At 51.5% G+C, this 25,666-nt stretch overlaps 1 protein-coding gene across 1 annotated transcript; it reads right to left on the reverse strand.

Annotated features, from left to right (window-relative positions):
* Window positions 1–1,420: 1,420 nt before the first annotated feature.
* CAMKK1 (calcium/calmodulin-dependent protein kinase kinase 1, alpha) lies at window positions 1,421–22,244 on the reverse strand. The gene is made up of 15 exons (XM_006899753.1): window positions 21,891–22,244; window positions 20,847–20,894; window positions 20,366–20,419; window positions 19,942–19,993; window positions 19,592–19,725; window positions 19,117–19,153; window positions 18,203–18,224; window positions 16,775–16,863; window positions 13,206–13,405; window positions 10,264–10,317; window positions 9,500–9,573; window positions 7,357–7,444; window positions 6,978–7,106; window positions 3,750–3,853; window positions 1,421–1,493 (listed from the first exon to the last, which is right to left on the reverse strand). Exons 1-15 carry the CDS (start codon window positions 22,242–22,244, stop codon window positions 1,421–1,423), a joined length of 1,512 nt encoding a protein of 503 aa, XP_006899815.1.
* Window positions 22,245–25,666: the final 3,422 nt, after the last annotated feature.

A 25,666-nucleotide genomic window follows, 5' to 3' on the forward strand; every position in this document is an offset into this window, starting at 1 on the left:
AGATGGACACGCACACGCGTGTGTGTGCATAGAGACGCGATGTACACCCACAGGCACAGAGATGCGACGGGACGCGGCACTGAGGGCTCTGGCCTGGGCATTCCTCCTGCTCGAATTCTCTCCCCTTTCCAGACTCCATGAGAGTGGCCCCTGTATCAGAGGGGGTATCTGCGTCCTGCTCTGTTTCCCTTTGTGGGGCCAACCTCTATTTGGTCTGTAAACACAAAAGCCAGCTAGGCAGCCAGGAACTGACTCCAGAGAGGAAGACCAAGTCAGTCAGCTCTAGAACAACAGTTTCTACACACATGCCTCAAGGCTATAGCCGCAAGCAGGCTGAGTGGAGGCCATGCCTGGGGTGGGAGAGGTCCACCTCTCTGTGGCCACCTGCCACTGTGCACATACTGTCCTCTCACTTCTAGTGCCACCTCCAGCCTGGGCAGCTTGTCCTTCCTCGTAGGAATGTGAGAGTAGCTTCCAGGGCCAGGTGCGCAGGCCAGCATAGTGTTGGAGACCAGATTCCAGTTACTTCAGGTCCTGTGAGTCCATAGCCCTCAGCCAACGTGTCTCTTCTGCAGCTGGGTCCCTGGGGAGCCATGAGTGGAGGGCAGACAGAGGGCAGGAAAAGGTGGTATGTTCCTGATTCATGTCTCTGCTCTGAGGTGAAGATCCCATTCTCTGAATCATGCCAAGGGGGAAACAGTCTAGGAATGTCAGTCCACTTGGCTGCCAGATGAGGGTGGGGTGTGCAGGGAGCCACCCAAAGCTATATAGGAAAGCTCCTTAGATGTTTCCAAGTAATGCTTGGTCCTCTGGTTGAAACAAAAGCAAAAGATAACAAAAAAAGGAATCTCAAGTCCTCAAAAATTGGACCCCTCCCCAGTGAGGCCCAGGAATAGCCTTTGAAGGTCAGCTACTCCATTCCAGCACTCCAGGCTGACTAAGAGCTCTGGCGTCATCATGCTGAGGTGGGCCGGTGACACTTTGCTGTGCGGTGACACTTTGCTGTGCGTGTGACCCACCTGGCCCCCCAGTGGGAGGCCTCTACCTTGAGGCAAGCCAGGCTTCCCTCTACCTTCTTGCTTCCTAGCCTCTTGCCACTGGGCCTTGCCAACCAGCCAGATGGGATTTCTGAGGTACCACAGGCACCACGTTTTCTGGCGAGAAGTGCCAGGGTGGGGAGAAAGGCCTTGTAGGAGCCCTGCCTGACCACACCCAGCCTTCAAACCACAGATGGCACCCATTCCAATCCTGTCCCTGGATGCACGCGGAGGTCATGCAGCACGACAGAGGGCGGGGGGCTGGGAGAGGGGCGCAGACCCTAGCCCCCTGCCTGCAGGGGCAGCTGTCGGCATGAGGGTGGTGGGCCTGTGGAGGCGCGGGATGAGCGTGCTGCCGGGCGGCCCTGGACACATGCAGGGGCTCAGGATGCAGCCTCGTCTTCTTGGACGCCAGGGAGTTCTGGGCTCTTGCCCGCTTCACCACACCCTTCTTTCCTGTTCAGGGCACACAAAGACAGAGAGAGACCTCAGAGTTGGTGCATTCGGGGACATACCTGCTTGCTCTCACACACACAGCGTCTGGGTCCCACATCGCACGTGCTCTCTCACATCCACTCACTTCCCCAGGCTCAGGCCTCAGTCTCGCCCCCACATCGTGGAAGTCCTGCTTTGTTAGGTCTTTATCCTCATCTCATCCCACAGCCCGGCCACGGCTCCCAACTGCCTCCAAGATGAAGCCCGAACTTCCAGACTGGTCTCTGAAGTCCGATCTAATCTGATCCAGCTGACGCCCTGCCTCCTTGGGGTACCAGCTGGTCCCAGGCACCCCCACTGGCTTAAGTCAGCCCCCACCTCACCTCGGGAGAGGGGTCTTGTGCTGAGGAGCCTGCATTTTGCACATTCTTTACTTTGTTCACAGAGCAGGGCCTAGCAGTCTTGGCATGTGGCCACATACTGTGTGTCTTCTTATTTCTGATTTCCCACCCCCTTCTTTTGAAAATGACCAATCCCATTGACCTATTCTATAGAGTTTCGACAATTATTCCCAAGTGTGAAAATCAGGGTCAATCAGGACAAGTCTTGGGACTCCGTAATGAAGTAAAGCCTGCTGTTCAAAATGAAACTGGGGACAAATAATTATAATCTCACTATCCAAAGAAACTTGGCCTGCATGTATCTATAGCCTGTGACTAGCTGGTCATAGCACTAGGGGGCCTGAGATGCTGGCACTGAGCTGGGATGGCCAGATGTCCATGCAGGCTGCTGGGCATAGTCTTGGCTGATGTCTGTTGTCCTGGCATAATTATTAATAGCTTCTCAGTGACATTGAACTTCTAAGGGTGATGGGGGAAATGTGGGAATGGTTCAATGTGGTGGGTGGACAGGTAATAATTGTTGAAATGGGTTAAGTTTGTTACCTATATATTTACCACAGGAGGAAAAACAGAAGTGGCCCATGTGGATGCTTGCTTATATATAATCCGCTCCACTATCCCTTGCTTCTTCGCAGTCAGTCTTGTAGACCCAGATATGTCAGGGACCCCGTCTGCCAGTCACCTCACTGCAGAGTTGGCGAGACCACAGCTCAGGGACCATCAGGGCTTGTCCCCAGCAGCCCCTACCCCTCATTGGCCAGGAATATTGTTGGGAGGAAGGAGAGAGGTTGCTGTGCTGAGAACCCTTAGTATCAGCCACCTCCGGCCAGACGTAGATGTCAGTGTGGCCACTAACATGAAATCTTCAGAGACACTGCATCCCCTACCAGGGTCTCTGGACAGGCACAAGTGTACCTTGTTTCCTGAGAGGTCATGGCACCCTGACAATAACTGAAGCTCCCCTTTTTGGGGAAGTGACCTCACTGCAATGCAGGCTGGGGAACACTCCAGCCAACCCTCCTCCTTGCAGTCCCCCTCGAAGACCAAGGATGGTGCTGAACATCCCAGGGCCATGTTCTCATCCAGAACTCTTCACAGTTCTCTCTTTGAAGTCCTATGTACAAACTCCAGCAGGCCTCGCTGGCACCCCAAAGTGATTTTTATTTTAATGGAAGAAGGCATAAAACCTGATGTCTGGGCTTAGAAAGGTTTGAGAATCCACATGCCTGGTCCACAGTCGATGTTCAACCAAGTGAGCATTCCTGTCCCTTGCCCAGTCAGCAAGTCCATCCATACTGACCTGCTGGACAAGCACTGACAAAGCACTGCCTAGGCATGTGGACTTGGCAAAGCCTGGAGGCACTATGTCCCTCAGGAAAGCAATGAACATGCCCCACCACGCCTGGGAAGAGCAGCAGTGCCCTCTCTCCACAGAGAAGCTGAATCGTATACCAGGCTTTGACAAGGCGCAGATACAAGGCCTGTCTGCAAACCTCTGCCTGGCTGCATTGACTGAGGGAACAGCAAATCTGAGACCTTAAAGAGCTAAAATGGGACCAAGTTGGGACAAATGGCGCCATCAGCTTCCCAAAGGAGTCTTGTCCCTGGGAGGGGCTGGATGAGCTTCTCACCCCTGGAACTTGTGAGTGAGGGATGCTGAGTAATGAGCAAGAGCAAGAGTTGGGCCAAGAAGGTCCCTTCTTGCCCCCTAGCCTTAAGGACGAATGTGAATGGGATTGTACTCTGACAAGTGGCTAAGTCCCCAGGCTCCAGCTCAGCATAGTCCAATGACAGTGAGATTAGGGGAATGTGCCCCAGTGCCCCTCCACTCTCCACCCCGGGAGAGCCCTGCAGGCCTCAGCCCACTGGTGCTTACGTCAATAGGTTTCCTGGTGCAGACATGGACCGTTCTTCCCGCCGGGCTTGAGGTTCAAATGGGTTCCCAAAGGAACGCTTTCTCAGCATGGACTTAACCAGGATCTGGAGAGACATATCAGTGTGAGGAACACAGGCCCAGGTTTGTCCAGACACAACAGGCTGCTCCAAACTTCTGCGCTGCCTCCCTGAGAGGGCTGCGAGGTGGGCCTGCTGAATGCCCTGTTTCAGCTGGCAGGGTCAGGAAGGATGAGCATTCCAAGCAGGGGAAAGAGCACGGGCAAGAACTCAGAGGAGTGACGGCTCAGGGTGACTTCCAGGAATGGTGAGGAGCTCTGTGTCGCTGCACACAGGAGCAGGGTGGCCAGGACAAAACAGGGGATGTGAGGCTAAAAGCAAGGTGTTTCTCCTGAAGGCAGCACGGAGGGAGCTGCCTGAGAGTAAATCGTAGTGACAGCACAGGCTGGGAGAGGCTGCACAGAGAGGCAGCTGTCACAGCAGTACAGGGAGAAATGCTGGGGGCAGGGAAGCTCACCGGAGTAAGCCAGGGTGACCAGATTTCCAAGCTGCCCAGCATAACGTGGCTCTGATTCTTTCCTTCCTCTCCAGACAAGGACAATTCCGTACCCTTGCCTTTACACACAAACATGCATAGCATCATGATGCACTGACTTTCTTTCTTTCATTCATTCAATCAACAACTATCAAGTGCCTAACCTTTGCTAGACACTCTTTTCTAGATACTGGAGTTCACTGGTGAACAAGTGAGGCAAAAATCCTTGACATGATGAAGCTTATGTTCTAACTAGGGTGACAAGCAATAAGTAAGACAATTCAGAAAAATACTAGTTAGTGGTAGCTCTCTCTCTCACTGCTGTTGAGTTGGATCTGATTCATAGCTATCTCTACAGTAGGTTTTCAAAGGCTGAAAATCACATGGGAGGAAAGTGCTCGTCTTTCGCCCACGGAGCAGCTGGTGAGATTCAAACTGCCTGCTTTTGGGTTGGCAGCACAGCTCCTTACACATGAGGCCACGAGAGCTCCCAAGTAGTGAGAACTGTTGTTGTTGCTATGTGCCGCTGAGTCATGTACTACTCATTGTGATCCTATTCACAACAGAGATCCCCATACCATCCTGTGCCGTCCTCATCTCTGACGTATTTGAGCGTATTGTTCGAGTCACTGTGTCAATCCATCTCACTGAAGGTTTTCTTCTCTTTTGCTGACCCTCCACCTTTCCAAGTACGATGTCCCTTTCCAAGGAATAGCCCTTCCTAACAACATGCTGGAGAGGGTTAAATGGGGCAGCTCCTTGGAGGCAAGGATCCTGAGGCTCCGTCTGACATACTTTGGACATGTTGTAAGGAGGTCCTTGGAGAGGGACACCATGCTTGGGAGGGTGGAGGGACAGTGCAGGAGGGGAAGGCCCTCTATGAGGTGGACTGAATCAGTGACTGGGATAATTGGGATGGGAGTGTCAGAGACAGTGCGATTGGCACAGGACAGAGCAGGATTTAGGACTGTTGTACATAGGGTCGCTGTGAGTTGCAAGTGACTCGAGGCACATAACAACAAGAACAACAACAACATGCCCAAAGTATGTGACACAAAGCTCCAGCATCCTTGCCTACAAGGAGTACTCTGGCTGCACTTTCCAAGGAGATGAAGAAGATAAGATAGTGAAGGGAGATAAGAAATGACAAAGGGAAGGGTGAAATGTTAGCTACAGGGTCAGGGAAGGCTCACTGAGAGTTTTTACCTTTGGAGTGAAAACTGGAGGGAGGAAGGAAGGGAGCCATATAGTTATCAACAGACAAGCACCCCAGCAGATGGAGAAGTTCAGTGGCTCTGTGGCAGCACTTTCCATGTGGTTAGACCCACATGGTTGAGCCAAGAGAAAGAAGGGAGAAGAGCAGAAGATGAGGTTAGGGCAGAAATGAGATGGCGGCCCATGTGGGGTCTCACCAGGCCCAGTCTTGCTGGGGCTTATCCTCTGAGTGAAGAAGGGCAGAGCTGAGAGGGCACATGTTGCTAGGACCACTCTGACTGCTGACCTGACTAGCACAAATGATGGTGACTAAAGCCAGAGTGGGATCACAGGGCCCCTGTGGGCTTGGCAGATAGATCCCAGGGGCCCTCACAGAGTCAAATAAGAAAATGAGGCAGGAGCTTAGCCGGCTGGTCCTAGCTGGGTCTGGGCCCAGCAGGGAGGAGTGAGGCCTGGAGGCCAGCCTCCTCAGCACTCTCTCCTGGCCTTGTGCTTACTCTGACGCACTGTGATAACCCAGGACAGGCTGTATTCCATTGTGAACAGGATGGCCATGAGACTGTGTCCCGTCCATAGCAGAAATACTCCAATATGCCACCAAGGACTACACTAATGACTGTTAACGTGGAAGATGGGGATGTGAGAAAGTGACAGGAGGACACCAGAGGGGTCTAACATGTGGGGGTGAGGGGTGGAGTCCTGGGGTAACTTCTCCAGGTCAAAAGCTCTCCAGACCCTTCCAGAACCCATGCTACCAAATCTTCTCACTGTCCTGTCCTCAGCACCTAGTACAGTGCCTGGCAAACAGTAAAAGTTCAATGAATGTCAAGGAGGAGGGAAGGAAGACAGAGAAAGGAAGAGATGGAGAAAAAAAAAAGAGTTCTTCTCGTCATAGTGAGCGCTGGCACTCAGCAAAGGGGGGTGTGAGGGCGTGCATGTATGTGCGTGCGCGTGTGCGATTATGTTGTGCGTGAGTTTACAGAGCAAATGAGTTTTCCATTCAGGAAAATTATACACATTGTTAACAACATTACGTTCTGGGTTCCTGAGCCTTGGATTTTTGGGCAAATCCTCCCCTTTTTGTCACATATGGTTAAAACCTGCAGTTGCTGAGTCAGTTCCATGGCTATAAATCTCTGCACGAGGACACTACTCATCTGTCTCCCTCGAAGCAGCTGGTGAATTTGAACTGCTGGCCTTTCCAACAGCACTGCCAGTCTGACATGCTACATGACTAGTATATATTTTATACTCACTCCTCTCCTTACTAAGCCTGGTCTCCCCACTAACTGCTCTTCTTCCTTTCGCACAGGTCTTCTGCAGAGCAGCAGCTGCTGGACCACCCACCCCCCAAATACACACAAAGCCATGCAGGCCTCCTCCTACACCCCCCCCGCCCTCCTTCCCTTCCTCCTTCTCTTCCCACCCTACGGCACAGAGCCTACACTCTCGGCTTCTTACCACTGTGGTCCAGCTGGGAATGAGCTTGACTGAGTTCTTCACCTCCTCCTCAGTCACCTCCACCATGCTGCAGTGCTCCTCCTCTGAGGGAAGGGGCTCCTCCCCATCCTTGGTCACCCAGGGGTGCAGCTACAGAGTACAAGAGAGGAGGGAGGGATCAGGGCCACAGACAGACAAGCACTCAATCAGCAAGGGACCACCAGCATCCCACCAGCAACTGTCCCTGAGGGGATCCAAAACCTACAAACCTATACCCCAAACCCAATACATATATATGCCCTGGGGTCGGCCTCTCCAGACAGGAAACTGAGGCCTGTTTCACATGTACTGATCCAGCCCAACCCTGCCTCGCTCAGCCCAAGACCCCCGGTTTCCCAACCTTGATGTCTGACACCCCAATCCTCGTTTCAGGATTCTTGTCCAGCATCTTCAGGATGAGGTCCTTGAGCTCCTCGCTGATCTTTGGCCTAAAGGAAGGAAGGAGATGAAGGTAGGACAGGTGGCGAAGACTCTGCCCTCTCCCTCCATTCCCACCTGCTCCAGGGAAAGGAGATCCCAGGAGCAACGCTGTGACCCCTGATTAGCGCACACTGGGCCAGACACACACAGCAAACCCCCATCTCTCAGATGGGAAGACCAGGCTTCAGAGAGCAGGTTCAACTCTCCATGGCTACCAGCAGGAGAGAGTTCTGGAATAACTATGTAAATATCCCTCTTTCTTGAGTAGAAGGAAAGTCATCCCCACATGGGACAGAGGTCATAAATCGGAATTTCCTGTGTGGCAGATGCCTAGCCCTGGGCTGTCATATGGTGATGGTAACTGAAGAATTGAGTTCTTGTGGCCTAGTGGTAAAAAGCTGCACTGCAATCCTGAAGGCACATGGTTTGAATCCTCCAGTTTCTCTGAGGGAGAAGGATGGGCAGTCTCCTCCAGTGTGATTAACTGCCTCTGAAATCCTGCTGGAGAGTCAGCTATGGGTGGTTCTGTCTCCACGTCACACAACAACAGTGGGTAAAGAGCTGCACTGCCAGCCCGAAGGCAGACAGTTTGAATCACCAGCTGCTTTAAAGGAGAAAGATAAGCAGTCTCCTCCCACGTGATTTATGACCTCTGAAAACCGCTGGAGGGTCAGCTATGAGTCAGTTCTCACTCCACAGTAAAAAACAACAACTCTCATTCATTCTATCATCCTGTCCTCTACTTGGAGGGGAGCCAGGAAAGATTAATTGACAGAGAAGAAAACTGAACCCCAGAGAGATTCGGAGTTTGGCAGACTACCATCCAGAAGAATGGGATCTTGTCTGGCATGGTCGGGTTTCTAGAAGAATCTTTCCCTCCCTTCCCTGCTTTCCTCTCCTTTCCAGACATTTAGGGACAAGAGACTCGGGAATAGAGAGCAGGACTAGGCTCCCCATCCTGCCTGGACTGTCTCTGCCTGTACCCCAGGCTTTTTTACCACTGGTATCCAGAGGTCTGATCCAACTTTCCATGCCTGGCAAAATGGCACCCACTCTTGGTACAGAGAGCCTTGGGTCAACTCTGCCATTCAAGATACTGGGAAGAAAATGAGCCCTGGCAGGAGGTACAGCAGAAAGGCAAGACGTGACAGAGAAGGAGGAAATGGAGAGACACCAGGAGACTAGTGCTTGGGGAGAAGGGCTGAGGTGGTGCCAGACCAGAGGGACCAAACCATTCAGGACCTTGAGTGTCAGGGACAGAGTGTGGCCTTGCTCCTGTGGGTTTTGAGAAGCCTCGGGAAAACTTTTAAGCGATATGGTCGGATCTGTTGTGCTTTATCAGGGTCACCTTGGCCTAACTATAGTGGTTACACTGGAGCGAGGCCAGCAGCAAAGAGAACAGAGAGGAGGTGGCCAGAAAAAGAAGAACTGAGATCAATTAAGCAGGTGGCTAGGGAGGCCAGAGAGAAGTAGGAGGCAGAGCAGAGGGACCTAGGGACTAGACAGAGGTGGGGTTTAGGGGGCAAGAGCCATGGGGAAGAATGTCCAGGTGGGTTTCTGACCTACCCCACACACTCATGCAGCTGGCAGAGGGCCTTGAAAAATGGGGAGAACAGGGGAGGTACAGGGGCTTAGGCTGTCTCCATGGCAGGCAAAGCTCTGATCAGAAGACCCCTGAGTGAGTGGGAAGGTCTCAGGACTGGCACCACTGGGTTCAGAGACCTCAGTCACAATGAGACAGGAGGGACGAAAGGGGATGGCTTCCGATCCTGGCCCCACTGATAACCCAGGAACCTCTATTCCCTCGTATGTGAAGTAGGGAGGACACTGGCATTTTGGATTTGGCCTCAGAGTTCTCATCTACACAATGAGATCCGACCCAGACATCTCCAAGGTCACTAGCTCCACAGTCCCTCCTTCATCTGTTCAGGTGTCTCTCCCAGAGAAGAGAACCCTGCCTCCAGAGCTGCAGGCTGGGTGGGGTCCTCAAAGGGCAAAATCTCTGCTAACAGTCAGCCACCCCTCCCAAAGGCACGTGGGAGCCCCCTTGGCAGACAACTCACTCCTCAGGAAACACCACAGCCGCATTCTTGATCTTCCTGTGCAGGGCCAGAATGTAATCATCAATGAACGGACACTGGGAAGAGAGGCGACAGATGGTACAGGTCAAGGGCCTCAAACCACACTGGGGGACCAGCCACAATCCATAGTGGGCCTGGGGGGAGGCTACCCATTAGAGAGGGAGGGACTATCTATAACTTCAGGACCTAGCACAGTGTAGGTGCTCAGCGAACGCTACTGAATGAACACGTTGTAGCCACTAGGGGGCGGGTTTACTCACTGGCCTTACGGCCCCGTCAACAACAAGAGCTCCAACCCAGAGTATGGAGCTTAGAAGCAAGTTCATTGAGAGCAGCCCCTGCTCCCCAAAACCCCTGTGCAGACACCAGGTGAAAGCGCTTGCAGAGATCTCAGCCAAGTCAATTTTATTTGCCCCCCACAAGACCCAACCTGACCCAGAGCAGGGGTCAAGGGCAATATGTTGGATGAATGAATGAATGAGTATGTCAATGTAGGAATGGCAACAGGGGACACACACCTTGGGACAGTCGCTGCACTGAGCCTCCCTCACATGAACTCCTTCTCCCAAGGGCACAGGGGAAACCAGGCAAGTTCTCTTCTTCCTTGGCCCTCTCTGGGCCAGGCAGGCTTGTTTAAAAGCCCAAACATACGGCCACCCAGGAAGGGTAGGCCTCCTATGCCTGACTCAAGTGGACACAGCTAGGGGTCTGGACTCTTCAGCTTTGCGAGCCCATCCCACACTTACCTTCCCATAGACGAAGCAGTAGAGCGTGACTCCAGTGGCCCACACGTCCAAGGCCTAGAAGGGAACATGTAGAGATCAGCCTCCTGAAAGGGCACCAATTCCCAGGTCTGCCCTGCTCCAGCAGGCTGTGGGAGAGGCATGCATGGAATCCCCTTCCTCCATCACATATTCACTCAGTAAATGCTCACAAGCACCTGCTCCAAGCTGGGCCCTGTGCAGAGCACCGGGGACAGAGTGGTGACCAGAATAGGGCTTCCGAGTCTGCCTGGGACAGACCCCAACTATGATTCCAACCCAAGGGATACAAACACTTCCTTAATCTGTAGGCTCTCATTTGCTGCCTCTCTGACACAGAGATACCCTACAAACAAAAGCATTTATTTGGAGAAACTGCCCTCCTACATTCTTCCTGGAATAAGCAGTGGCTCCACCCATGCCAGAGCCCCTACCTCCTGGGCCATCTCAGACTTCTTAGAGCCTTCATGCTGTGTTTGGGGCTCCCTCACAGCCTGGCTTCCAAACTGTGCTCTTTCTAGGTTTCCTCCCTGCAGACCCACCTCTCCTCAGTGTCTGTTCTCACTCCGTGCGAGTCATTCTCAGATTTTAGCCTTTCTAATCCTGTCAAAGATGCACAACCTGAATCCAATCTGGGAGCACTAGGCAAACAAACTGACAACATTCTAGAAAGTAACAGGCCTGTTCTCTTTAAAAAATGTCAAGGTTGAGAAAGAAGCGGAAAGAAGAAGGATGGGGGTGGGGGGAGGGCCAAGAATTCCTCTGGATTCAAGGATACCAGAGAGAGAGGACTAGTGAATGAAAGTGAGGACCCTGGATTGGATCCTAGATCAGGAAAGAAAGAAAAAAATATAGCCCAAAACTATAAAGGACATTACTGGAGTAACTGACAAAGTCAGAATAAGGTCTGCTGACTTGATGACTACTTTTTATCATTGTTAGATTTTCTGATCTTAACCACTAGACTGAAGTTATGTGAGAGAATGTTCTTCTTCTCAAGTATTTAGCAATAAAGGGACAGAGTGTCTCCAAACTTAACTCATCAGTGGTTCAGAAAAATGTACTATGCACATTTAGAGAGACAGAGAAGCAAGCAACCGTCAAAATACCGCAGTAGGTAAAATATCAAAGTTATGTGTATTACCATTGCAGCTTTCCTATAAATAAGGAACTGTATACAAGTAAAAAGTTAAAAGTCTTTGCTTATCTGATCTTTCTATGAACTCTATACCCACGCATGCCTCACAACCATCTCCCTCCTCTCTAGCATGGCAGGTGGCAATATTGAGGTCAGTCAGCTCTCCACACATGACAAGACATGAGTTCAGGGCACTGAGCTAGACTGTGGCAGGCCCCCCCCAGCTCAGAACCTCGGTCTACTGTAACTGCCACTTCAGAGAAAGTTTAAACTTTTAGATGCTCTCAACTCTGTGCAACCCCACTCCACTCCCCATCCCATGCCCCTCCAGTCTCCTGGGACATTCATTCTCTGGGCTCCATCTCCTGCTCAAATCCTCCCATTCTTCAAGGCCCAGGTCAAACCCTGCTTTGTCAACAATGCTAGAGGAATTTCTGTATTCTTTTTTTTTTATCGATAGGCAAGGTTTTAGTTTTATTTTTTACTTCAGTTGATAATTTTTTAAAATTGTTAATTTCTTTTATTATTATTATTATTAAATTTTATTAGCTTTAATGAACATTTACAGAGATTTTGGGTTTTCATTCATTCATTGTTGCACTGTTTTCTCCACCCTCATCCCCAGTTCGTTCTTCTTCCCCCCCCATGTCTGTTTTAATTGTCCAATTGCCACAGTGCTTGTCAAAGCCAGTTCTGATTAATCTCCTTTGTCAGTGTGTCCCTTGCCATTCCCTATCACTCCTCCTTGAGAGAGACTTCACTCTGATTCGTAAGGAAAAGGGGATGGCGTATTCTCTTAGCTACTTCCTGCTGAAAAGGGACGCTGTGGGTTTCAGGGTGAAGGTCTTGAACTTGCCTTTCCTTTTCTCCAGAGGGGCAGGAAGCAGCATTATTTTGACCGTCTACTGTCTAGATGAGCCCAGAGCAGAAGGCAGTAAATGTCTGCAAGGGAGATTTGAGGCCATTTTGTTGGAAAATTAGAAGAGGCCAAATGTGGGGACTTGTTAATGGTTTCATCTTACACAGATCCACAATTAACACCGTTAGCACCAGCAGTCAGGAAAGGAAAAGCTGAGTTGCATTGGGGAAATTTGCTGTCAAGGACCTCTCGAGAGTGTTAAAGAGCAACAGTGTCAGTCTAAAGACTAAGGTAGGGAAGGAAATAAAGCCTAAGGTGAGCCTGATCCAAGCCATGGTCTTTTCAGTTGCTTGCGATGCATATGAAAGTTGGACTATGCCTAAGGATAAGAGAAGAAAATCGATGCCTTCGAGTTAATGGTGCTGGAGAAGAGTCCTGAATATCCCATTGACTGCCAAGAGAACAAATAGGTCTGTTCTGGAGAAAGTGAAACTAGGATGCTCCCTGGAGGCAAGGATGGTGAAACTCCATCTCACATGTTGTCAGGAGAGACTAGTCCTTGGAGAAGGACATCATACTTGGAAAGGTGGAGGGTCAGCACAAGAGAGGAAGGCCCTTGACAAGATGTAGTTAGTTACACAGTGACTGTAGCCATGGGGTCAAGTGTGTCGGAAATGGTGAAGTTGGCTCAGCATAGGGCAAGGGCAAGGTCGCTATGAGTCACAGTTGATATGACAGCACATAACAGCTACAGTAACAATAAACCTGGGGAGTTTGTCAGACTGTAAGGAAGTACATAGAGGACGCAGTGGTGTTCACTTTCAGGCCACAAACTCCTGTCACCCTGGGCCTAGAAATGAATCTCTGCTATATATGAGCCCCTCAGCCCCTCCACCTGTCCCCCAACTCAGCCTGGGGTCTGGGAGCCACCTTTCCGCTGAAGCTCTGGCCTGTATCAGAGATGGCCTCAGGGGCCATGAATGCGGGGGTGCCGGCCGTGCTGGACAGGAGAGCGTCATTCCCCTCGAACTGGTTGCTGACACCGAAGTCGGCGATCTTCACATGTCCGTCGTCCCCCAGGAGCAGGTTGGACGGCTTGATGTCCCTGTGGATGATCTTCTGGAAGTGCACTGTGGAGAGAGGGGGTGTGGGCACTGGGCCAGGAGACCATCGTCCAGAACCCACCACCGCCCCGACCTGAGGAAGCCCACCAGAAACACTGAGGAAGAGCTGGGCCACCGCAGCCCATGTGCAAAGGACATGGGCCCATCTGCTTCACTGTGCAGATGAAGACACTGAGGCCTGGATGTTAGAAGACTCAGGGCTGGAATCTTAGGACTCCAAGGACGGTTTCTTTCCCTCGTGGCAATGAAGACAACATAGCCAAGAGGAAAAATCAGGAGACCGAGGTGAGGTAGGGGGCAGCAGAACTCCCTACAAGTTCTCTCTGCCCCTCACAGCCTGTCCAGAGGCCCCCTCACTCCAATTTACAAGCCATACACCTCTCATAAAGTTCTATCATCCACCCCAGGATGGTCAGAAATGTCCTGCTCCTGGGACTGAGAATTGGACTGGAGACCAGGTATCCCAAGGGGTTCTGGGCTGTGAGGGCTTCAGAGGAGGGCAGCCAGCGGCTAGGGATGAGGGCTGGCCTTCTCCAGCAGCCTGAGAGCTGACCCTGCTTTCTGGGCCCCAGCAGTGCTGGCAAAGGATGGCAGTTCAGGCTGAGATGAAGGCACTGGCTCCATCCCATGTTCATCCACTGGTGGGAAGAAGGAAGATAAAGAGTAGAAGAGGAGAAAGGAGGAGACGAGAGGGGAGCAAGAATAGGGTGACTATTCACTGGTTTTGAACGATGTGTCAGGTGCACACAAGGCATTTCAGACATCTGTCCCAGCTCAGAGGATCAGTTCTAGGGGAAACACTCCATTTTCCCCTAAATGTTTACCTTCCCTGTCCTCCAGAGAGCCAGGGAGTGGCGCTGTTCTGACTGCCTATTCAGTAGCTCAACCCAGAACCCAGGCCAGAGTAGCTGGCAGGTGAGATCTGGGGCTGTTTTGCTAGGAAATTAAAGGAGGCAAAATCTGGAGAGTTTGTCAGACTGCAAGGAAGAATGTAAAGGGGACGACAGTGTTCTACCTTAGGCCACAAAAGGACTGTGTGTTTGACCATGGAAACTCAACTCAACTCATTGTTGTGGAGTCAGAACCAAGTCATAGCTGATCCTCCAGAGGGTTTTCAGAGGCCGTAAGTCACACAGGAAGAGACTGTTCGTATTTCTCCTTAAAGCAGGTGGTGGAGACACACTGCCTGCCTTTGGATTGGCAGTGCAGCTCCTTAACCACTGGGCCACTAGAGCCCTTATGGTTTCAAATGATCTCAAACTCTCGCTTGCCCTTGACTTCCAGATTCTTCATCCACTTACATAGTCAGTCTCTCTCTTTCCCCTTCATTGTCACTGAGCTGGAACTGACTCAAAGCTGACTGTCCAGATGTGAATCTGTACTGGAGGTTGTAAAATTGCATCCTTTTCCCTTGGAACCACTGGTAGATTTGAACCGTCTACCTTTGGGTTGGCAGCACGACTCCTTACCCACTAGCCCACCAGAGCATTCTGCTTATCCAATACACATGTTCAAATAACATGGCCACAACTCTGGGCCTTTGCTAAGGACTTTCTACAAAGCCCTCTTTCTTTGTGCCTCAGTTTCCCCATATGTCCAATGAGAGTATTGACCTGAGGCCATTGGTGAACCTCAATGAGACGTAGATAGTCTGGGTTCCTATGATTTCAGGTCAAACCTCAGCTGAGTTCCCACCCCATTTCCTCCAAGGCAGAGCATGCTCATGATGGACTAAGCTGATTCTGGACAGCATCCCTTTCACAACAACACAGACCAGACCCCCAGTATCTGGGGACCTGCTTCTCTTCATGACCGGCCAGCCACATGGTATTGGTCAGCCTGCTTCCTTCACGTCTCCTCCACTGCCACTGTCCTAATCCAGGCCTCACCATCTGTCCCTTGGGCTGTAAAACCTGCTTCCACCCTGGCCAGCTGGCCACCTCTCCCCCTCCATGCCAGCCGCCGCACAGCTGCCAGGCAGAGCTTTCTAAGACGCAAATCCCATGGTGTCCTGCCACTGCTCAAAATCTTTAGGGGCTCATGCTGCCACTGTGATGACGTCCAACGTCCTCTGTGGAAGCATTCTCAGCCAGAACAGTGTGGCCTGGACAGTGTTCCCAACTTCATCCTTCACTGCCCACTACCTTCGGCCCACTGGATGCTCCAATTGAACTGCGTTTCTCCCTGTCCTTAGTGTGTGTGCTCCTCCCCTCTGTGCCTTTGCCAAGCACACGCTCTCCCACTTACCACACATGTGTGCCCAACTCATCCTTCAGCACGCTGGCCCAAGGTGGCTGGGGGAGCAGCTCCTGTGCCCCAGGTTGGGTCATCTGCCTCCTCAGGGCTCCAGCAGCCCCTGCACCTCCCCAGACATGGAAGGCAAGGCTACTCTTAGGCCACCCCGCCTGCTACACTGTGAGATCCTTACAGCCAGGCCTGGGTCTCTCCAGCCCAGCACTTAGTAAAACCAAAAATCCATGGCTGACTCTTGGCAACCCTACGTGCCACACAGCAGAGAAGCTCCACAGTCTTTGGTAAACAGTTTTGCTGCCAACTCAAAGACAGGTAGTTCGAATCTACCACCTGCTCCACAGGAGAAAGATGGGCAGTCTCTTGTTGTGCGACTTAAAACCTCTGAAAATCCACTGTAGGGTAAGCTGTGTTCCAACTGGACAGTCATGAGGGTGAGAATCTTCACAGAAGCAGACCACCAGGTCCTTCTTCCACAGTACAATAGGTGCGCTGAACCCACCAATCTTTGGGTGAACAGCTGAGTGCAAACTGTGCCATCCAGGGCCCAGTCACCACTTAGTAGGTGCTCAATTCATATTGCTCATCTAATGATTAGACGAACTCCAGATATTGAGGTTGAGCTCCTTCTTTAGCTCCCATGTCAGGACCACTTACTGGGCAGATCTTTCCCTGAGCTGCTTGTTACTATGTGCCATCAAGTCAATTCATCACGACCCTATGAACAACAAATCTGAATCCTACATTATCCTGTGCCATCCTCATTATCTCTGACATAGTCAAACCCATTATCCCTCCCTTTCCACTTCTCTTGAAGGCGCATGAAAGGCCAAGCTTGCGAAGAACTCAGAAAGCACATGGAAGGTAGAGACAGGATAACAGTGCAGAGCTGAACTAGAGACTAAAAAAACCATGAAGCCTATGGCGCATTCCCAATGAAGGCCGTTACCATTCCCCTAACCCTTCAGGAGGCTTGTGGACCTGCCCTGGTTCAAAGCCCCCTCGCTCCCTGTTTGACTGACAGTCATGCTGACAAATATGGCTCTGCACCCGCTCAGGGTGGGCTGGGTCCCCCTCCTGTTCCCCGTCCCCTTTCCCTGTCCTCAGAGGCAGCCCCTCACTCACAGTATTCGAGGCCCAAGATGATATCCCGTAGGTAGAGCCGAGCTTGCTCCTCAGGTAACGGCTTGTCGCAGGGCACCTCCATGACGGGCCTGTGAGGGACAAGGCGGAGGGGATGTCCAGCAGGAATCAGGACGAGTAAAGGCGGGCAGCAGGTGTAGGGAAACTGCAGGGATGGCTGACCTGTTCAGACCCCAAGGGAGCTATGTTCCTCTGTGTTCAAACAGGCCCCTCGAAGCCAAGATTTTACCTGCTTCTGCCACAAAATGAATATTCAAAACAGCACATGTACTTGAACATCTCTTTTCCTCATAATTTCAAATCCACTTTATTTTCATTTCTGATTGGTCCTACATTCCTTGTAAGTATTTTATCATCTGTGTGCAAACATTTGAGAAAAAGCCATTTTGAGCAACAGAGAGCTCCGGTGGCATAATCTAAGGGGCTGTGCTGCTAGCAAGACTGCCTTGCTCCTCTCTGGCAGTTCGAATCCACCATCGTTTTCCAAGTGAGAAAGATGGGCAATCTCCATCCATGAGATTTACGGCCTTGGAAATCCAATGGAGTTCAGACTTGACACAAGACAGAAGGCACCAAGGAGAAGCCAGTTGGAACAGAAGATCAGGACATCAACTTAGAAGTAGCAACTGCCCTTATTGTAATAACACATGTAGCAAGGGCATAAATTGGTTTCTAAAACTGGTTTCAGTTACAGATATGAGAGGTAATGTTAAAAAAGTATTTATTACGAAGTAAAAAAAAGTTTGAAAGCCCTTATATATTAAATTAATAAAACTTCTCCCTCTCCTTTCAAGGAAATATTGTTGTTTAGGAAGCCCCATGGTAAGAAGACACACTTCAGGCTGCATTCAAGACCTTGGCAGCCTGGCCCACCCAGCCCTGTCCCTATTCTCTCATGTTAACTGCTCTAAGAATGGCAGTTAAAGTCAGAATCAGAGAATCAGAGGCCAGATTAGAATCAGAGCCCTAGATTCCAGCAGTGATTTGCTGTGTGACCCTGGCCCAGTTGCCTACCCTCTCTGATCTTCAGCATAACCACTCATAAATGAGAATGAATGGCACCCCACCCAACTCACAAGCTTATTGTGCAGATGATCTGAATACAGATAAGAGTTATGAATACCTTTGATACACTTTTGCTTGAGAAATATCATTTCTTTCCCTTCTCCTCTTTCTGTATCTTCTTAGTTCATCAAAACCCAGCTCAAAAGACTCTTTCTCTTACAGAGGCTCCCCTGTCCATAGCTGTCTACTGACCCCAGCCTTCAAACAGTCATCCTTTAGACTCTCATGCCCCCACTCCCTATGGGAAGGGGCCCCCATTTCTACAGTATTAGACCCTTGAACTAGGGACACTAGAGGGATGGGAAGGCCTGGGCTTCACCTGCCTGATCAGGATGGGGAACTCACCCCTTTCTCAGAAGGTCAAACACTGAAAGAAAAGAAAAGAAAAGTAGGTAAGGTTTGGCCAGGCTGGCCAAGAGGCCAGTGCCACGCCCCTACAGGTTCTGGATCGTGTGAGGGGAGGCAGGCAGGGTGCGGGGACACACTTGAGAGTGAGGAGAGGGGTCTTAGGACAACAGAGGAAGTAAACAGACTGCCTCTTCTGATCCTCAGTTGACAAGTGAGGACCAGAAGCATGAGCAGCTTTTATAGGAGGGAAACTGAGGCTCAGAGTAGGGACAGATTTTCCCAAAGGTTTTTGTAGGCAGGTTGGAGATGGAACGGGTGCTAAAGCTTTGGCCTCTAATTCCTAAAGCAAGGCTCCTTCTTTCCTACTTGGCCTCCTTTGAGCCCAACCCTGAACTAGACTTTAATAATAATGATATAAACAATAATAACAAAAACTAACCAGCTTTCTATAGAACTCATTAATCCTCACCTGAACCCTATGGTATAGATACATTATCCCATTTTAGAGGTGAAAAACCGAGGTGCAGACATATCAGATAGAGGCTAAGAATTCACTTATGAATTCTGCTTCCTGCAGAGAAGTCTCTCAGTGTGCAGAGCGCTGGTCTGACCCACTGTCTCTGATAGCTGCCAACCCGGTGGGCAGTGGGGCCTAGGACTATCTGCTGAATGTAGCTGGAGATCTGACCCTTGTTCAGGCAGGACTGGGTAGGAAAATACAGGGCTTCTGTAATCCTGTAACAGTGGGAAGACGAAAAGCAATGCCTGTGCTTTTCATCTACCCACTAGGGTGTCAGTGCTCTCACTCCACCCCCCTGAAGGTCACCCCACCCCCTAAAGGTCAGATGTGCCTGAGAGCTCTAAGACCAGTTCCTGCTGAGCCCCTGTAGGAAACACGCTGGGCCACTTACCCAAATAGAGATTATCCTCAGCTGGATCATCCAGGACCTGGTCAGAGAGGAGCAGATATGGGGATGGGGCTGGAAGACACATGAGGTGGGGGGTCTGGCAGCCTTGGAGCCCCTAGAATACTTATGCAGATACCTTGGATATTGGGCAGGAACTGTGGGGGGAGGAGGGGCGGGGCAGACTGACAGGACTTCAGAAAACCAAGGACCGCCCTGACTTTGATCCACTAGAAGGCAGCCAGCCCTTCTCTCCTCCTGCCACAATGAGGAGCTCACTGCCTGCCTCTGGGGCCGCCCTTCATCCTCACTGAGAGTTTGAGAAATGTCTCTGCAGCCCCTACCCTCAGTTGGGCCCTGTCGGTCTCCCTCGGCAGGATCCCTAATCTGTGCTGAGAACCCACATCCTCACTCCCCCCATGAAAGGCTTCACCTCCAGGGTCTGGGCGTTTGTTCCCACCCGCTCCGCACCACCTCCTACCTCAATCAATTTGACTACATTCACATGGTCCAGCTTCTTCAGAATGGCTATCTCCTGGTACACCCGCTCCAGGGGCAGCAGCTGTTTAACTGGTCCTCCCAGGGCAGCTTGCGACCCTCTTGGGGGAGGGCGACCTGTGATGAACCAGCATCAAATAAGAAGCTTAGAAAGCAATGAGCTTGTCTCCAACCCTCCAAGCACATTTTCACTTCCAGGCCTTTGCTCATCTTCCCACTTGGTCTCCAGTCCTAAGAAATCTAATTGGGACCCGGGCTTCCCCTTTCTCTGCCCGCCCCAGGCTAGGAGTTCCCAAGGCCAGGGCCAGGCAGATAGATGAGGCAGGTACATACGTGGAAAGCCATACTGCTTCAGCAACTTCTTTTTGGAAAGGACTTTCATTGCCTGGGGAGGGAGGGTCAAAAATGTCACTTGCGTGCAGCCACTAAGGTCTACACCAGGCTGGCTGTGTGTGGATGGAGAGGAACCGCTGGCAACTAGACAGGGTGTGCCGTCCAACGGGGTTAAGGAATAGTTGGTCACAACTGAGTCCAGACCTTATCCTTATTCCCCCAGGAAGGCTTTTCAGAGCTTTCTCCAACGAAGAGCCAAGCCCTGAATGCTCACTACTTTTGCATATCTCTAGGAACAGGGAGCTCACTCTCATCTGAGGAAGTAGCATCCTCAGTTTTCCCAGCATGCTTTTGCCCCACCCTCAGCTCCCAGCTTCTACAGCCTGGTTGGGGGAACTTTCCTTCCTTTGATGCCCAGACTCACATAGTGTCTGTCTTCACTCTCGTTGTAGGCCAGCCTCACCACGCCGTAGGCACCCTGCAGATGAGCACTGGTCAGTTCTGCCTGGGCAGGACAACCCCCTCACCCCGGAGCTAGTTCAGAAAACTGGGAGCCTGAACAGATCTGGCTCCTCCTCCCCCCATCTCATCTCCATCTCTGCCACTGACTGAGGAAGCTTCTGTGCTTTGTCGCTGCCTGGCTCCCTACTGCCCCAGTGCCTCCCCCGCACCTCCTGTTTCTCATCAAGAGGTCTGGGGGCATCAGGAATCAGTTTTCGCCCATCCTCCCCCATGAGTACATCCTACAGAGAACAAAACCGTCACACATCCGGGCTAAGGCCCTCCTGGCCCTACCTCACATTCCCACCCAGATGGAGGAACTATTGCAAAGCAGAGGATGAGGACAAGCTGCCTCCACCGAGCTGAAGAGAAACGCTCACTGCCCTGGCCTGCCTCAGTCTTACCTTACCAATCTCACTCTGGAGCTTGTACTGATTCAGCTGCACACAGTCCTGGGAGAAAAAGAGGGAGCATCAGGTGCAGCTTGATCCAGGGGGCACTTCCCCCACCTCAGGAATCTGTTCAGGGCCCAGTCCCTCTTTCCCAGACCTCACCAACTGTCCAAGTGTGGATGGGGATATTTGGTGGAACCAATGTCACAGTAAATGATGAGAAACCTTGCATAATGTTTGAAAATACAGATGCTGAGCATGGTCATACTTTGCCCCTAGGGTAGCGGACAGAGAAATGCACTGATTCCCACTAGGCACAGATCTGTGAGGCTTGAATCTGTAAAGAACCTCAGTCTTTCCAGAAATAACTGAAAAGAAAGGTCTGAATCTTGGTCATGGACAAGAAAAATTAGGTTTTTGACATTAGCCTTACATAGGAAGCTCAGTCTTACGGCACAAAGGATTAGTGGAAACCAGAATCACTGGGAGGTAGTGGGAAGTATACAATTACATTATAGATACTGTCATTAATATTATGAAGCAAAATGTGCAATGAATGGCTGAATGGAAAAAAACAATATGCTCTGTAACTTTCACTTAAATCACAATTAAAAAGAGAAATAAAACAACCAAAAGCCTCTGAAATCTGGAGATGGCTGGGTGCTTGGGTGCACTTTCAGATCTAAGTGCAAGGACAGAGCCAGCGAAGCCCAGAAGTTGCAGATATGCTGGCACACAGGCCGCTTCTGAGTCAGGGCAGATCTAGGGGGCAGGATTCACAGTGACGGGCTCAGTCTGGTGGTAGAGGTGTACACTTTGAGAGGGGATATGAGAGGGGCCTGCTTCCTGGCCTGGGTAAGGGGCAAGGACGTCGGGGGTTATAAGAGATGGTCACTGGCTGAGAAAGAGCTTCCCTGGGCAGGAAAAGGCCCTTCTATGGGCTAGTCAGCTCTTGAGGTGTGCTCACCAGGGCTAGATGGCTGTGTGGCAGGGGTGGGATCAGAAACAGGCCTTCACTGAGGCCAACTAAGCAACCCCCAGCTCTGTCCCACCAACCTCTCCGTCTGAGATAGCCACATGGTGGGACTCGATGGTGGGCCTCCGCCAGGACCGAGGGGAGATGTGGCTGGAGGGCCCTGTGGCATAAGCCTGGGCCTGGAGGCAGCTCCCTGCCGGCCGCTCCTGCAGGGAGAACTTCCGTCCTGAGAGGCTGGGCCGGGTGGGAGGGGGTCTCAAAGCTGTACCAGGAATCACAGAGGCAGCCCTGGCCCGTGGTGGAGGGTCTACACCGTTCCTGGCAGGCTCAGAGTCACCCTCCACTTCCTCCAAGTGGGCCATGTCGATGGCTGCCACCCGCTCCACCAGCTCTGCCCGAGGATCCTGACAGCAGACCGCGGGGCCTCCCTCCATTGCCTCAGGCACGAGTGTCCTGTGCACAGCCTGGTGGGGACCCTGAGGAAAGAAGGCACAGAAGGCACTATTATTGGATGCCAGGCCGGCTATGAGGCCAGCAGGTCAGAGTCCAGGGCCCTCTCCCTATAGACACACTCGGTGGGGCTCATCTCCACGCCTTTGCCCTGGCTGTTCCCTCCACCCCTGGGGATGATGCCATCCCCACCATCACTGTTGTGTTTAAACCCACTGTAGCAACTGTGTTAATTAATCTCATTGAAGGTCTTCCTCTCTCCCAGAAGTCTGGATTCAGAGCCCTATTCTAGAGGAAGACTTTCTCATCAGCTCTGGAGAAGGGTCCTTGTCTATCAGCTTCTGCTTCTGACCACTGGAGATCTCAACTTGCCACTATCCCATCTCACTAGTTTGTTTAGTCTCTTATATCCCAAAAGCCTAAAAACTCTGCCTCACTAACATAACAAAGGCTGCCCACTCTCAATGGGGATTATAACCACAGGCATAGAGTTTAGGATCTATAACACATATTTTTTGGGGGGGGGGGACATAATTCAATTCCTAATGGAAACTCAGATCTGTCTCCTAGTATCTGAAGGAATTCCAAGAGCTTAACTGGCTCTGCTGCATGCCAGCCTTTTGAACCTCAGTGCTTCAATCTGTAAAATGGACACAGCCACTGCTGCCATGCTGGCATCACAGGGAAGCTGGCATCCAACACTTCTGAGACAGTACAGACAGACACAAGTAGCCCAAAAGCACTGGGAAGGGCGAAGTTTTGGGTCAGCCCAGACCCCTGTTCTACATGGATGGCAGTGACTCACCGTCCCCATCCTGAGAGAGCAGAGCTGTCTCCTAGACACTGAGCTGGGCACCCAAAGGTTCCAGCCCCATTCACTCATTCAGTGCTTCCAGGAATTCTTTCCCCCTGATGCTCTAGCTCCTCTCACCTCCTCCAAGGAGTCCTCTCTGATGCACCAGCAACACACCAGACCTCCAGGAAGGTCTCTCCCTCTCACTAACTCCAAGGAGGCCTTCCTGATGCTCCAGTCTCTCTCACGCACTCTCTCTCCTCCAGGGAAATCTTTCCAGGGCCATAGGCAAGTCTCCCATGGCTTCTCCTTGCTCCAGCAGAACTTCTGTTTCAGGACAGGGCCCATTAGGGGAGGGATTGGTGCTTTGGTGAGACATCATTGCACTAAGACATTATTCTTTATTTCTTGCCCCCCCCCCCAGTTCATTGAGTGGCCAAATATGTTTACTCTAAGTGCTCAGGCCTCAGGCCATGCATGGGCTGACTTCATACCTCAACTTCAGTCCACATCCTCAACCATGACATAGGATGAAATCTTGACCTTAGGATACTCTGACACTTAGACTGAGACCTCCACCCTAGGCCAGCCACTGGCCTCTCCAGCTGATGCCCCTCCCGATTCCTGGGCCAGACTCAGCATCTTCTCAGAAAAAAGGAAGCAGATTCTGACCTTCTGACCTTCCTGTCTGGTGGTCATTTCCTCTCTCCCCACACCCTGTTCCACCCCTCCCTCCCATCATCTCAGTTGACAAATATCAGGAGGTGGTGCTTGAGGTTCTGCTGTTGGACCCTGGGCCAGTTCCTCCCAGACTTTAAGCCTCAATTTCCCTTTTGTCCTGTCGATAAATTCCCTCCCCAAATTCCCTGAGAGCCATAGCAAGACTCAGAGATGGCTGCTTGGTCTGGCCCTTACCGCTGAATGAAAGGAGGTTTGCAGATAGTGGAGCTGATTTTGACATGCAGAAAGGAGGCATGAGAGTCTGCAGAGTGATCAGGGGAAAGTGCTGGAAGCCAGACCTAGAGGAGTGAGAACTGAGACATCAGGGAGGCCTTCCCGGAGGATGTGAGGGCTAGACAGGGTAAACCTGGAGTATTAAGGAGACCTCCCTGGAGGTGAGAGGGTTGAGTGAGACTGGGAGCCCACCAAGAGGAGGTAAGAGGGGGTATGAGTAGAGAAAGCAAAAGGGAGGCTTTGAGGACCAGATGCTCCGCAGGGAGGAGGAAGCTGGGGCTCAAAGAAGCCAGGCCTGGCCCTCTGTTCCCTACACTCCTCATAAGGGGTCCATCTTTCTGTCCCTCACTATCGTCTCGCAGGCCCCAGGTATGGCAGGTCTGCTTCTCCTAGCAGAATGCCTCGTCAGCAGTACCTGGCACAACTCAAAGCCACCTCACACACCACAAAATGAAATGCTGGCCACTCTGCACCACCTGAAGATTGTCACATTATGACTGGTTTTGGATTTGACCACTGTAACCCATAGGGTTTTTTCAATGGCTGATTTTAGGAGCTAGAGCTCCAGCCTTTTCTTTCTAGCCTTACAAGCCTCAAGTCTGGGTCTCCTGCATGAAAGGTAAGAATTCTACCAATGAAGCACCACTGCTCTCTGGCACACAGCAGGAGCCCAATCAATATTTGTTAAATGTATGAATGGTTGCCAAGGTGACTGCATTAGAATGATGGAAAACCGAGTTCACAAAGGGGACCCCAGAAAGCCTTGGCTGGGAATTAAGTGTCTGAAGCCTCTTGGCTTCTGGTCCCACCAAGTTGTGGGTCAGGGACTGGGAGGGACCGCAGGAACAGGAAGCCAAGACAGAGGTCACAGGTAAGCCTGGTCCCCAAAAATTTACATCTGATTTTCCTGAAGCCATTTACTATGACAGAAAAAGACCCAGCCATCCTCCTTAATCGTGAAAATGAAATCCAGCAAGGGGCAAGGTCACACAGCCAACCAAAGCAGAGCATCCCTGCTCCAGTGCCAGGTCCTGTCAGGTTGGCCATCAGGCTCTGAAGCCAGGCTGTCACGGTTCAAATCCTGGCTCTGCCCCTTCCTGGATAGGAGCAAAGGCAGACAGCTTCAGTTCTGCTCCAGGGTATTTATTTGCAAAATGGGGCAAGAGTGAGTCTCAGCCAGTGATTGGTTGTCAGGAGGAGCAGACACTGCGCAAAGCACTCAGGACAGAGCCGCTGCTAAGGAAGCGATGTGAAAGTGAATTATTGTGCTGCTGCTGTTGCGATGCCTGGGACACGCTGTGGCCCAGATGGATGTGCGGGCGGCAGGCGGCTGTGAGCTGACGTCAGGCCCCCTCTGCCTCCCTCCTTCCCTCCCGCCTGGATCAAATTCAGGTGACTAAGCAGGCGGCGTGGGGAGGTGCCTGGGGAGGCCCTAGGTTCCTGCCGCGTGTCCAGGCGTCGGGGTCTGGCACTGAAGCAAGCTGTGCATGTGAACGCATGTGCCTGCGAGTGGGCCTGGGGGTGGTGGCACGTGTCCCCACGTGGGAGTGTGTACTGACGGTAGTTACACACACATAGCAGAGCTGCACAGATAACTGTTTCATCTATGTGACTGTTTGCATGCCTCTAGATCTATGTGTGCGCATATCCCCAAACGCG

This window comes from Elephantulus edwardii, unplaced genomic scaffold (genome assembly GCF_000299155.1).
Source record: "Elephantulus edwardii isolate Elephantulus edwardi_28Jun2011 unplaced genomic scaffold, EleEdw1.0 scaffold00267, whole genome shotgun sequence".
Taxonomy (NCBI): domain Eukaryota; kingdom Metazoa; phylum Chordata; class Mammalia; order Macroscelidea; family Macroscelididae; genus Elephantulus; species Elephantulus edwardii.